At 47.8% G+C, this 13,978-nt stretch overlaps 1 protein-coding gene, 1 non-coding gene and 1 pseudogene across 3 annotated transcripts; 1 reads left to right on the top strand and 2 right to left on the bottom strand.

Moving 5' to 3' along the window:
- Positions 1–2,512: 2,512 nt before the first annotated feature.
- Positions 2,513–2,610, bottom strand: CC1G_20243 (annotated as a pseudogene). Its single transcript has one exon. The product of its transcript is annotated as a tRNA-OTHER (tRNA).
- Positions 2,611–7,781: 5,171 nt separating this feature from the next.
- CC1G_20242 lies at positions 7,782–7,854 on the bottom strand. The gene has a single exon. It is a non-coding gene; the product is annotated as a tRNA-Thr (tRNA).
- Positions 7,855–8,087: 233 nt separating this feature from the next.
- On the top strand, positions 8,088–9,837 carry CC1G_11623 (hypothetical protein; the record flags this gene model as incomplete). Its single annotated transcript, XM_001840414.2, has 5 exons — positions 8,088–8,248; positions 8,305–8,447; positions 8,828–8,868; positions 8,930–9,630; positions 9,687–9,837. The coding sequence occupies 5 exons, from the start codon at positions 8,088–8,090 to the stop codon at positions 9,835–9,837; spliced, it is 1,197 nt and encodes a 398-aa protein (XP_001840466.2).
- Positions 9,838–13,978: the final 4,141 nt, after the last annotated feature.

Genomic DNA, 13,978 nt, shown 5'->3' with positions numbered 1-13,978 from the left:
CCTTGAGTTCACAGGGCTGTGGAGCTACACCAGGGTCACCACCCGATCCCCTGTCAGCCCTCCCGATGACGCCTCCGAAAAGGAGAAACATGCATATTGGAATGAACTCAAAGCATACAACGATGGGAGTGTCCGATGCTTCAGTGCCATCAGACTTTGTCTGCACCCAGACATCCGGAACAGCCCTGTCATGAAGGAAGTGTCCAGTCCCTACACTCTGTGGAAGCAACTTGCTGAAACGTATGGGAAACCTGGGGTATCCATCATCTACTCTGACTTTAAGCAAGTGATCAACTTCTCATGGGATGGGAATCTCGATCCTCGTTCCGAGATCACGTGCTTCCAGGTCATTCTTTCTCACTTGACCGCCAACAAAGTTGAGCTTCCCGAATTTGTCAAGGGAATGCTCCTTTTGTCGTCACTTCCTCAGAAGTACGATAACGTAGTCAGCCTCGCGTTGCAGACTTTGAAGGACATGAAGGACATCAAAGTCGATGCCATCACTCCTCTTATCATCACTGAGCATGAGAGGAAGTCCACCAAACTGTCTGTCAACAAGGCAACTCGCGTCAAGCAGAAGAAGAGTAACCCCAAGTACAAGGACCAAAAGAAGCAGTCCGATGCGCCTCAGACCGAGCAGCAAGGACAGTCCAAATCCAACAAGGATAAGAAGGAGACCAAGCACAGCAAGCCTTCTGGCAAGAACAAGCAACACGAGCATGTTCACACTGCCGTTGCTGACTCTGATTCTGATTCTGATGGACCTTCTTACATTGCTTCCACTGCATTCCTCGGCTCCCACGTCATCGATCTCACCCTGCACATTGCCGTTGATCCAAGAGTTAGTAGACAAACTCAGAAAGGCATGGTACTTCACCAAACTAGATGTCCGCTGGGGCTTCAACAATGTCTGCATCAAAGAGGGAGATGAGTGGAAAGTGGTGTTTCGAACCAACAGGGGACTGTATGAACCTCTGGTGATGTTTTTTTGGACTTACAAATTCTCCCACAACGTTCCAAACCATGATGAACGCCATATTCCGAGAAGAAATCAACTCTGGAAAGGTCATCATCTATATGGATGATGTTCTTATCTTCACGGAAACCCTGGAAGAACATCGGGAGATGGTCCAAAGAGTCTTGAGTAAGTTTGCCAAGCACAAACTTTACCTCAAAACGGAGAAATGTGTTTTCGAAGCCAAAGAAGTGGCATATCTCAGTGTCATTGTCTCCCACAACCAAGTACACATGGATCCAGCTAAGGTCGATGCTGTTAGAGACTGGCCTACTCCACGATCAAAACGCAAAGTTCAACAGTTGCTTGGGTTTGCCAACTTCTATCAACGGTTCATTAAAGGATACAGAGGGATTGCTAGGCCACTCATGGAACTGACTGGAAACAAGGAATGGACTTGGGGACAAGCACAAGAAGTAGCCTTCCAAGCAGTAAAGGATCGAATCTGCTCTGAACCCGTCCTTGCTATCCCCAATGACACTGGGAAGTTCCGTGTTGAGGCCGACACATCTGAATTCGCAACTGGAGCAGTCCTCTCCCAACAACAGCCCGATGGGAAATGGAAACCAGTAGCCTTCATCTCCCACGTCCTGAACCTGACGGAGCGGAATTACAAGATTTACGACAAGGAGATGCTCGCCATCATGCGTGCACTCTCAGATTGGAGACAGTACCTTCTTGGAGCTAAACACATCTTCGAGATCCACACCAATCACAAGAATCTCGGATATTTCCGAAAACCCCAGAAGTTGAATCGCCACCAAGCTCGCTGGCTCACTGAGATGCAACAGTACCATTTCACCCTTCATCACAAGCCTGGGAAACAGATGACCAAGGCTGATCTCCTCTCATGATGGGCGGATCATGATCGAGGAGCCAACGACAAATGAAAATGTGATTCTCTTGAAGGAAGAACTCTTTCAGAAGGGTCGAAGTGGGCATCTCAGGACCAGATGCCAACTTCTTGGAACGGGTCAAGCACTCTTGGAGAAGAAGGGACAAGGCAGTGGCCAAGGCTCTACTGCAGAAGGACCCAGACCGGATCGAATCTGACAAACACCTCGTGACATTCAAGGGAAGGGTGTATGTGCCAAAGGATAAGGGACTCCCAGAGGACATCATTAGATTCCACCACGACTCCCCAGTATTGGGACATCCTAGTCGATACCACACCCAGGAACTGATCACTCGGAACTACTGGTGGCCCCGAATCCAAGCAGACATCCGAACCTATATCGATGGATGTGATATGTGTCAACGGACTAAACCCCATCGAACTGCCGACAGGCCCCTGACAGTACCCCCCTGTTAAGCACTGACCCTCGAGGTGACGTGATGACAACTTCTTACTAGGTTTTCCAGGCCTAGCCACGTCTTGCCCCCAGAACCCACGATTAGATATACATAATAGCCCCCAGAACTCGAACACGTCCTGTCAGCCGAGGCCCCCGGGCCCTAACAAGCACAAACAAACCAGTTTCCCAAGCCGGGAAGTATTGCACCTGCCAGGGTTTGAACCTGCGACCTAATGCAACCGGTGATACTGTTAGAAACCGCGCCAGCAACTCGCGATAAACCAACTGAGCCAAAAAGGCCGCTATCACCGATTAAGGTGATAGGTTGCTGGCACTATATATAGAGCTGATCATCTCAGGTATTGGTCGCCTACTGTCGAACGGAAGACGGATAGACAGATAAACGGATATGGGATGGACGGAATGACAGGGCCCTGACAAGGGCGGAAGGTAGCCTTGGTCTCACGTTATAAGAACATGTACCCTTTGTCACGGCTCCAAAGGCTGGCTAGGCCGAAGGACCAGACGGAGGCGCCTTACGGCGGAGGGGCGAGAGTGTGAGGCGACTGGAGCTAGGGCTCAACGGTCGGAGACGATAAGAGAGTTTACTGGGGAACTTAGACTGGGAGATTTCAAGGTGTATGAATCTAGTTGAGATTCCGGATGAGGTATCTACTACAAATTGAGACAGTACTTATAGAAAGATACCGGCGGGGAAAACTACAGAAGAATCGAAACACAATGATGAAGTACAAGAGTAAAAGAATAAGTCAAAAACCAAAACAAGAGAGACGAGATCATACACAAGAACATCTAGAGTACTCAAGAACAACTACAACGTCCAATTGTAACCCGGCAGATAAAATCCAAGCAAGAATGTTCGCACGAAAAGGTCATCTGAGCAAACTAGAAATCAAGTGTAGAGAAATAGAAGCAAGAAGAATAACGACATGGCGGAATAAGGAATAGAAGAATGACAGAATAACGACACGGCGGAATAAGGAATAGAAGAATGACAGAATAAAGATGTACTTCGAATACACAATAATAAAACCCATTTGACAGCTTGCCAAGTGCGCGTCTAAAGTCCACAGGATTATCCGGCAGATCCGAGGGGTTCCGGCGCAGCGAGGCCGCGCACGCGCGCCAGATCACGTGATCACGAGGTCACGAGAAACCGGATGATTTCTGGCCTCGAATTCTCGTGACTTTTCCCACACTCTGAGGATGTTGCGCGTCAAAGTCAGAGAGGACCCGGCGGGCTGAAATGAAGTGGGTATAACAAATAAAATGTATAAAGGAAAGTATGAATAATAATATCGAGTGGTATTGAGGGTATAGGAAGGGTGTGGTTGTGCGTATCAAGACCCGGCGGTTGCACGAGCCCTGACAGAGGCAACCAATATCAATACGCAACGACCAGCCAAGAAGCTCAATGATCGGAGATATGGACCATTTAAGATCATCAAGAAGCTCGGAGCTTCTGCCTACGAACTCGCCATCCCCAAGACTTGGAAGGCCATACACCCCGGACCCGGTGTTCAATGAGTCACTCCTCACTCTATACCACGAACCCCATTTTCCCTCTCAGAAGAAACCTCCACCCCCTCCTCCCGAGCTGGTAGACGGAGAAGTAGAGTATGAAGTTGAATCCATCGATGACTCTAGGCTCTACAGGGGAAAACTGCAATACCTGGTGAACTGGAAGGGATACCCCAAGGAGGAGAGGACGTGGGAAGATGCCCTATTGATTAGACTGTCCATGGTCCGGTTCGCAAACTGTGAGAACCCGAACTGAACCCTGAACCGAACCTGAGGTTCAGGTCTAGGTTTGGGAATTTTCCGAACCTGAACCTTTTGACCTAAAAAGAACTCACAAAATTATTTTTAGCTACTTGTCAGGAACCAAATTTCGGAGTCTTCGGTAGGTGACATCCTGGTATAGTCAGCTCTATATATAGTGCCAGCAACCTATCACCTTAACCAGTGATAGCGGCCTTTTTGGCTCAGTTGGTTTATCGTGAGTTGCTGGCGGGGTTTCTAACACTACTTCTTTGTGCATATTTCAACATAAAACCACTTCAGATTAGTAAATAAAAGCAAGAAATGGTAGTTTGGGCCAAAAAACAATCAAGAGATGCCCCTTTAGAGCTGCCCAGATGCTAAAAAAGGAAAAGGTTTGGGTTCGGAAGGTTCGAACCTGCACAGAATGGGGGTTCAGGTCCAGGAGGACTCCCGGCTGGTGAACCGGACCTGTGTTTCGGGTTCAGGTTTGGCCCAAAATACCCCGAACCCGAACCGAACCGGACCATTGATGTGCTGGCTAGCACAGTCTCAGAAAGCACAAAGACGAGTAAGAAAACAACAAGCGGTCCCGAATCGAGTGGAACTTGTTGTGAGGCAAGTGACACGAAGATGAAGACTGATGGCCGAATCTATAAGACTTTTTATGTACTAACTGTATGTTGGCATGCAAGTTCAACGGGGTTGTTGTTCTAGTAGACTTTGGTTAACGAGGAGAAGACTCTCAGACTCGTATAGAACGGGTTCTTGGGTTTTTAGAGCTTTGTAAACGCTCTTGACTTTATGAAACTAAACTTTTTATAATGTTGCTGTGCTCTACACACAAGGGAAACCCAGTTGCGTATGGCAAACACACAACTTAGCACTTGAACTCGTTTTAACGCGACTTAGACTCGAAACTCGAATTCACTCGAAAAACATGGCTAACTCGTCCCGGCGGGATCACTCGTTGACTCCTCGACAGCTGCGCAAATAACCTCAAGGAATTTGGGAAAACGCCAGCGACTGAGGTCACCTACTCAGGTCACATCAAGCGAGGTAAAGCATTCATTGCAGCGGTGGTCAAGTGGCGTAAAGAAACTGGTGTTACCAATGATACGCCGATTTTGCGGCTAGACTTCAAACTGGGCTCAAACGGCTCTATTAGACTTGTCACAAGTGTCTACGTCTAGCCTACAACTAAGGAGTCTTCATTGATGAACCCCAGACTAAAGCGCAGCGAACCTTTGTGAGTAGCCTAAGGCACAGGCCCCTACCAAAACGCTAGTAGAGACTCTAGTCGAAGGTGCCGCAGGTAGCCTAGCCCTAAGTCTAAGACTCGTGTGTGACGTCTAAGTCTTACGGTTTGTTACCTCTCGGGTCTGAACCTAGATCTTGAACCAAGGCGAACTCTACCCACCTGTGACCTTAATATGAGGACTTAGCTGTACCGGCCGAGCTCATAAGGTGAAAGCCTAACCAACTATAAACCTAGACGTGACGACTCGACGAACCTAGTCGAGGCACCAAGTCTAACGGACCGCCAAGTCTAAAAAGTCTAACTGGTTCCTCCGATTCGGACGAACTAGCGGAAGCAAATGTCATTGGAGCTGATGGACCAACCGGGAAGGACCCCCAATGCCTGCACACGGCATTGGAGCGGGACGACCAAAGAGAGAGAAAGCCAAGTCTAAGGAGGAGCGCACCGCGTCTACGATGAGACCTTGTCCGGTCGATCACGGACCTCGGGGACTGTCTAGACTCGGACGGCTCCCCGTCATAGGAGTCATTAACTAAGCTCCGGTGGAGCAATGTCGATCAAAGCCTGACCCACCAGATGGCGAAGTGGAGTTCCCCTTATGGGACCGGAACTGGGTCATGGCCGCGTCGATCACGGCAAGGCGCCCGGCCAACAAGCTGTCCTCGGCGGCCCAATAAGGCAAGCCTAAGCAAAAGTAACCGCGCGTCTACGAGCGCCTAATACTCGAACCGTTCTATTTCTATCCTATCTATCGAAGCTCGTGTTTCTTCTGTTCTATTTCTGTCTCTCTTAGTCTGCCTGTCTTACATAGTCTTCCTGGTTTTTCCGTCTCTGTTTGTCTACAGCCTTAGTACGCCAAACACTCTCCTCATGTATAAAAGCTAGCTAGTTCTCGCTCGAATTCTACAGATTATCGCTGGCAACTTTTCTCCAGGATAAGACTCCGTGAAGTCCGGCGCGACTCAGCACGTTAAAGGTTTGTCGACTCGGCGTAGATCGACTTTTGGGTTATTCTTTGGCCACTTCGACTTGGCGTAGATTGATTTGGTAACAGACGTCTCGGCGTAGAGTCTAGCAGCTGTCCGGCGTGTCAGTCTGCCTTGGGTTTTGGCCACTTCGACTCGGTGTAGATCGATTTGGTAACAGTCGTCCCGGTGTGTTCAACTTTGGTTTTCTGTGAGCACCGGCGTGTGTCTCCTTGACTTCTTTGTGTATTTTCTCGACTACTCAGTAGCGAGGAGGTGGTGGTACCCTAGTCTAGCTAGTGCCTAGTGGTCTGCCTTTGCACGACTTATCACTTCGCGCCTTGAGCCTACAAGCTCTTGTTTTACCTTTGACCTTCTTACCTACTGTCCGCCCACTCCCGTGCACCCCCTTCGAACCTTTGCATTGTTAAGGGTTTGTTTGGTTCTAGTGCCTTTCTACATACCGTTGTACCTTCAGGTGAAGTCTAGCTTCATTTGACCTTAGACATAGTCTTTGGTTGGGTGTAGAGGATTAGCCTTTTCATTTCTTTTTACTACTTTACCTTCACCTGCCGGTTCGGTTGGTGTGTGTGTGGTTTTAGAGCCTCCCACCCCTGACCGCGCATCACCGATGACATGGACACGAATCTCCTTGCGGCGGCTTTTGAGAACCCGCCAAACAAGCACTCGTCTCTTGCCGTGAAACTTTTCATTGACCATAAATGCTTTCGAGAGGGATGTTCAGCATCAACAGCTACCGGAATAGATGCCACGTTCAAACGGTTTTGGGATGAAATGTACGTATTGGGTTCCCTCGGTTCCCTCATCAAAGTTTCCGCCACCATAATTACTGACATTGACTAGGGATGGGACACTGTATTGGGGAGACTACCATCTTGATTCTGAAACTGGAAAGGTGACCGGAAACCCAGGGCGCGACCTAATCATCAAGGATGTCGTGAAAGCTGTGAAGACTTGTGTGTCGCGAAGAGCGAACACTAAACCAAACCAAACCAGAAACCAGAACAGAAGTGCCGGAGAGCTGAGAGTGATGAGGGCGGTGAGGAGCGATGAGCGACGAGTTAAGCCAGAAAGCTATGCCGATGTATTGACGAAGAGGTCAAGCTGAGGAAATACAGAGGAGTCTACCTAGCTTATATACCTATTCTACAGTCTACATAGCCGCGATGAGTCAGAATAACGAAGGGATGGTGAAACACAAAAGAACAATAAAGAAGGTCACAAGGCTGCGCAAAGAACAAGGAGAAGACAATAGAAGGGAGTCACGAGGCAGTGCGAGAAGGAAGAACAATAAGGAGTAGGGCAAAGGGTACATCGAGGCAGTGTTCCATGAGAGAAAGAGTCCGTATCGAGAATAAGGGTAGAAACGGGAGTGAAAGAGAAAACAATAAGGAAGATGAAAGTGATTGTGAAAAATCACGTAGTGATCTTTGGAAAGAAAACGACCAGACCCGGGATTGAACCGAGGACCGTCCCAACACTAGGTGGATGCTCTAACCACTGAGCTATCCGGTCTAGTTCAACGTAGTGTGATACAGGTATTGAGCATATGCAAGAGATTGCATGTGAGCTCGGCGTATGCTAGAGATAGCATGTGAGCCGTATACCTGGTAGAGATAGCAATCGGATTACTGATCTCAACAGTGATAAGATAAGATAATGGAAAAATAGGGGTCCGTACCCACTGTTCACGACATCGTGGCCGGAAAAAGGGCGCTGCAGCAACCCGCAACCATGCCGAAGCAATTATGCTGGAAGATATGGAGCAAATCTACGAATGGTCAATTTGCGAAGTCCCTGATGTACAGCTGGGTACGTTTTCAACGCACCCAGCTGCGGAATTAGTGGAAACCATTAAGCATGGCTGGATGCGAACATTTGCTTCAACAGCATTTACAATGTTTGCACGGTACGTTTAGATGGATTACTGCGAAGAACTCCTAGTAAAACTGATCCATGTTCTAGGAATTCAGAGATGTGTAACCTCGGAAGGGGTGATATTGCTTTCGGTTTCCGCACCAATGGGCCCGCGCCTCGCCCCTACTTCACAATTCGGCTCTCAGAGAGGAAAGGATGGCAAAAGAAAGCAGCAGTAGATAAGGACACCAGTACGTTCCCACTGAATCCCACCACTTTGAGCTGACATCGTTCTAATCTTTCTCCTTTGGTGGCAAGGTCAAACCTATCAAATCTACGAGCAAGCGGATACTCCTGCCATCGACATGTACTCCCACATCTTACAGTGGATTCCGTTTTTGGAATCACACCTTGGACGTCCGCTAGAGCCGATGGACTATATTTTTTCCGTATTTCTCATCCAACGGTGTTATACACCCTACCCGGCCAATGACACACGACACAGTTCAAGACCTTCTCAATTCTTTTGTGGCAAGCGTGGGCTTATCCAGGGTATTCACAACGCACTGCCGCCGGGGTGGAGCGCAATATCGTTTCATGCATGCCAATGAGCTGTGGCCCCTCTATCTAGTTCAGTGGTGGGGTGGATGGATTGCAAGTGCCGTCGAGGCGGTGAGTTTGTGAACTGTCATGTGCTTACAGACTCAGAGATGCTCATTTGAAATTGTTCCAGCCAGATACCTTGGTAAAATATCTGGTCAATGCCCTGCATCGTCAAGAGACCACATATCCAGATGCCCTCAACCCCGATGCCATGCGACGACCATCATTACTCAACCGAAATCGTTGCAAGGCATTACCCGCGCCGGAGGACACATCTAGCACATTTCAAGCGATGAAAGAAGAGCTAAAAAGGTCAATTGCACAGCAATTTGACGAATTCAAGGGTGCCTTGAGGGAATGCAACAACACCATGGTCGGGTCATTGCTGTCGTCATTCCTCCTCCAGTTGGTCGATGCCGTACAACTTCCTCATTCATCGTTTTCAACATCAGGTCATACTTCCGGTTTCACTTCTCCCCCCTCCCAGCCACCAACCTTCCGATCCTACGCACCATCCACTGCGCAGGTATTGGCATTATCCTCACCTCCTCAGACACCCGGGCCGAGCCCCTCTCGTAATTCCGATTTATCCTTCACTACTCACCAGCCCGGGAATTCGTCCCAGGAGGTCCCTGTAGCTGGGCTTGTTATCCCAGACCTTCGGAGGGGTGCACTTGCGTGGAAAGACGCTGTTGAGCAGTGGGAGCAGGGTGGGAAGGGCCTTGCAAGGCCGTTAAAGGATTGGCCAAAAGTGTGGTACACGGGTGGTATGAAGAATCTCTTTGGTTCTAAACGTTCCCAACGCCGTCTTATTGCGGAAGCATATGCCAGGTAAGTCATTGGTCATGACTATACGTGCCGCTCAGCTAATTTCTATGCTATTTTAGATGTGGATCTGACGATGACGAATTCATGAGAACATATCCAGCTGCTTCCAAAGGCGTGACACATTTGCTTGAGCAGATACGGGCGAGAAACCCTGATCTTTGCTTGCGTCGAGCAAGCAAGAATGGTCTTCCTGGTCAACGAAATACGTAGTCTCTAGTTTACAATAATCAATAGAAAAGTCGTCATTCATTCAATTGATAGTGTATCGTAAATGGTGTGAAGCTGAGTGGTACTACTGTTTAAGGACTTTAGGCACTGCGAGTTACTATGAGTGCGCAGAATATGTAACATATTCGAGCTTTGAGAATTGAGGTCGGTCAAGCTCCGTATTCTTTCATGTAATTGAAGATGGTAAGGTGTTGTAATTCCGAGTTTGAACTCTCCCTGGCAGCTTTCCCGTCCTCCGATGCTCAACTCAAATTCAGGTCCACCTGGCAGAACGGATTCACACATAACAGCACAACATTCTTAACGACTCATGATCAGGCCAGAGACGTAGTATCCTACAGGTATAGTACGCCTGTCTTTAGCTTATGATGGCGAACGGGTGAAAGAGGAGCTTGTGAGTGGCCTCGGATGGACATACCCTACCTGAGGCTGCCAGCCTCCCACACAGAATCCTTAATTTCCAAAGAACGAATCAGTCAATTCTCAAGCGGTTTTCACGTTCGGGTTTGCACGTATGGTGTTGTTACAAATCCCAATTATAATAGAAGGCGAGGCCGAATTGAGGACAAAAGACAGACTTCACTGTTTACCCCCTGAAAAGACAGAAAGCGTTTTATTAACAATATAGGAGGGTTTACTAGGAGAGAGCCCCCACATATCGGATAAAGACTGCTCAAAGATGCGGAATATGAGGTAAAAATGACGATTTAAAATCATACCATGCAGCTGTATGCAATTCTGCTTTTTCCCCTTCCAAAACAAAACGTGATATTACCAGGGAACACCTGGGTCGTTTGGCAAACGGACTTTTGCGCTCGGTCTAGAGTTGCTATAGCAGTCAACGTAGAAGATTGGACGCTGAACGACTGAGAGCTGACTGAATGGTGCTTACATCTGTTTTTCAACATGTCACGAATTATAGATGTGCGTGCCCTGGCTGAACCGTTCAGTCGTTTTCCAAACGAATTTTTGATATGCACTCTACCCTCACCCTAGATCCGCTGTCCCAAACTTCACGCGAACGAGAGACGATTTGAGGTCAGGACGAAAGGAACAATCAGCCCAGTTATTCAAAATGTCACAAATTATAGATATGTGCGCCCTGGCTGAACCATTCAATCGTTTTCCAAACGGATTTTTGATATGCACTCTACCCTCACCCTAGATCCGCGGTCCCAAACTTCACGCGAGAGGGACGATTTGAGGTCAGGACGAAAGGAACAATCTGGGCTGATTTCTGGCATAGATGAACTGCAGTTGAGGTTGGGCTCCAACATAAAGAAACAAAAGACATTTGAAATGGTGTTTGATACCACAAGAAGGTTTCAATATCCATTCAATGACAGAGGCCCCAGCTGTTGTTTGTTGATAGACCATAGGAACGAGGAGGAGACTACAATCCAGGGGCCAGATTTCGTATGTCAGAATCAGTCTCCAGATATGGCACCCAAGAAAGGAGTTGCGGCAGAGAGACCAGAGCACCAGTTAACCAGTTGCTTCAGAATGCGCCTCCCAAGGTCCAAGGGGGCCTGCGACTCCACATAAGCTGGAGAGAAAGTCGACGAAGCGGCAAAGAGTAGGCGCTCGGTCAACACGATAATTGGGAAAGCAACCATTAGATCACGTGATCGAGTAGATTAGATTAGATTGGTGTTCGGCATCTATGTCTCTCGGCTAACTGGCGGCATCAAGGGCGCGATGTCGGCAATCGGGCAGTGGGGCGACTTGGGGCGATCGGTAAAACGAAAAGGTCTAGGATTGTTCCCACCGCCCTGGGAGGGTAAATTCCTCGTACTAAGTATCTTAGTATTCTAGCTCTCATTTGGTCAACTTCTTTTGTGTATTAGTAAGCAAAAAAAAAAAGGTTTATGAAAGCTTGTAGCTGCAAAACACATTGCCGCGGTTGCGTCGGAGTTTGAAACACCGCAATGACGCAATAAGCGGAACTGGGACTCAATCAGTTCCGCTTATTGCATCAGCCAAGCCAATGCCAAGATAATGCTCGACCGGTACCTGGAGTTGAGGGGGAAAGTGTCAGCAACTAACTACTTGATTCATCGTTCAAGCAATCAATAGCTGCACTAGAAAAGACTTGACAAAAAGCAATGTGATTTGGTGGAGACTAGAGTGTTGTAGCTAGGAATAGACCAGCTAAAGACTGAGGTAACTACGCTTACAAGTCTACTCTATATATACTACTTGAGTTGTATGTACTTGTTTGGTCCATGGTCTGTGCGCGCGTAGTGTTTTGTTCAGCTGGCGGGGTACGTTCTTGTGACTCATCACGTGTCTGAGTCACGTGACATCCTATGTTACTAACTACAAGTCTTGGCGGGAAAAGGAAAAGAAAGGTCTAATTCATGACAGAAAGAAGACCACTGCTGATATCTCCTTCATCTTTGGTGTGTTTTCTTTGATTTTGGGCTCGTTTTGAAGGTAATAGTTGGTGTTATGGGAGACTAAAATTTTATCCCGCACAACACCGCGTTGTGGAGGAGATTGTGGTCAGGTACATGAGCCTCGGGATTCTGGAATGAGGAGGACCATCTATCGACTATATCTCATATATTAATTGTGTGTTTCCCTTGGTCTTGAGCGTGTATTCAAGCTAATAATTGGTGCTATAACACAGCCAAACTTTGCGCCTCAAACTGCTGCTTTTCTGAAGAAGTACACGACCAGGTGCCTGGGCTGGGAGAGGAGAGAGCATAATTTATATCTTGGACATTAATAGTGTATCTATAGATTCTGTGTACTCACTAGCACCCGCCTGTGGCGGGCTTTCACTCATACACGGGCCTGTGGGGACTTTTCCGCGCGTGAGGATTCCGAAAAGGGAGGTTTATTCCTGACATAAATGTTACATAACATTACTTTGTCGGCATTTCCTTTGTGCTTTCATGTATAGGAAGTCTGACATTTTCTAAAAGGCTCAAGATATAGTATTTCTGGCAGTCTGCAGAGCCTGGCGGCCCTGGCCTTATTTAAACTGAGTCACTGCCATGCATATGCATTGGCCCGTATACTAGTCGCGGCTATGTAGGCAGCAGTAGGCTGTAGAATAGGTATATAAGCTAGGTAGACTCCTCTGTATTTCCTCAGCTTGACCTCTTTGTCAATACACCGCTTCAGCTTTCATCTGCATCAGTTGCTCTGAGCTCAATGCTCTTGTCTGAGATCTCGCGCCCCGGCGCCCGCTCTTATCCAGTGATCACCAGGGGTCAACCCCCGGTTTCGGAAGGCCAACCCGGACCCGACCTGTGGCTTAACCCTACCCGTAACTCGACGGGTTTTCCGCACGGGTTGAGCTTTAGATCGTCCAAAACGGATAAGAAATGGTCGAGATACAGTTAAAACACTTATTTGACCGTATCTCTACCATTTCTCATCTGTTTTGGATGATCTATGGCTCGTTTTGAAGTGTCCGGGTCTGGAAATGGCGACCCGTACCCGACCCGTGACGGGGTTGACCCAGAAACCCGCAGGGGTCAGCCGACCCTTGACTTTCACTACTCTTATCTGCTCAGCATCACTAGTCTTTGGTTTGGTTTAGTGTTCACTCTTCGCGACAGTGTGAGTGTATATCAGAGTTTGGCTAATGTGCACGAGCCCTGACAACATCCCTTTGTCTCCAGACATATATAGGTAGTGACTGCAAGTGGGAGTTACCCTCCCCCTTTGCAGGTATGTCCTCATTGTATTTATCTACGTCTGTACTAATGCTATCGAACTCTTCCCCACTTTTCACCAATTGCAGTGGTAGGTGGTAGATTGTCTCACGTGTTTAATATCTACCTACAGGAGGATGCTATTATATAGGGACTACGAGTATCAGATAAGTAGGAACTATATAGTAGATGTACAGTACCATAGGAGCAGCCGGCGGCAGGTAGAGAGAGAATATAAGTAGAAAGAGATAAGAGAATCTTACACCAAGTTCTTTCCTTTTATTTCTTTTTCGATTTCTTTTCTTCCTTCAACACCCAGTAGTACAACGGGAAAACCCACAAAAGAACCCGGAGCCTATAAGGCCCTGGAACAAATGGAATTTGACGAAGTCCATAAATCATTCGAGTTACCGACTAATAATCAAGTACCAATCAAGGTATAGAATGAGCGAATT

The sequence above is a fragment of the Coprinopsis cinerea genome, assembly GCF_000182895.1.
Source record: "Coprinopsis cinerea okayama7#130 chromosome 11 map unlocalized cont3.11, whole genome shotgun sequence".
Lineage (NCBI taxonomy): Eukaryota > Fungi > Basidiomycota > Agaricomycetes > Agaricales > Psathyrellaceae > Coprinopsis > Coprinopsis cinerea.
This window is presented reverse-complemented; position numbering and strand designations above follow the sequence as displayed.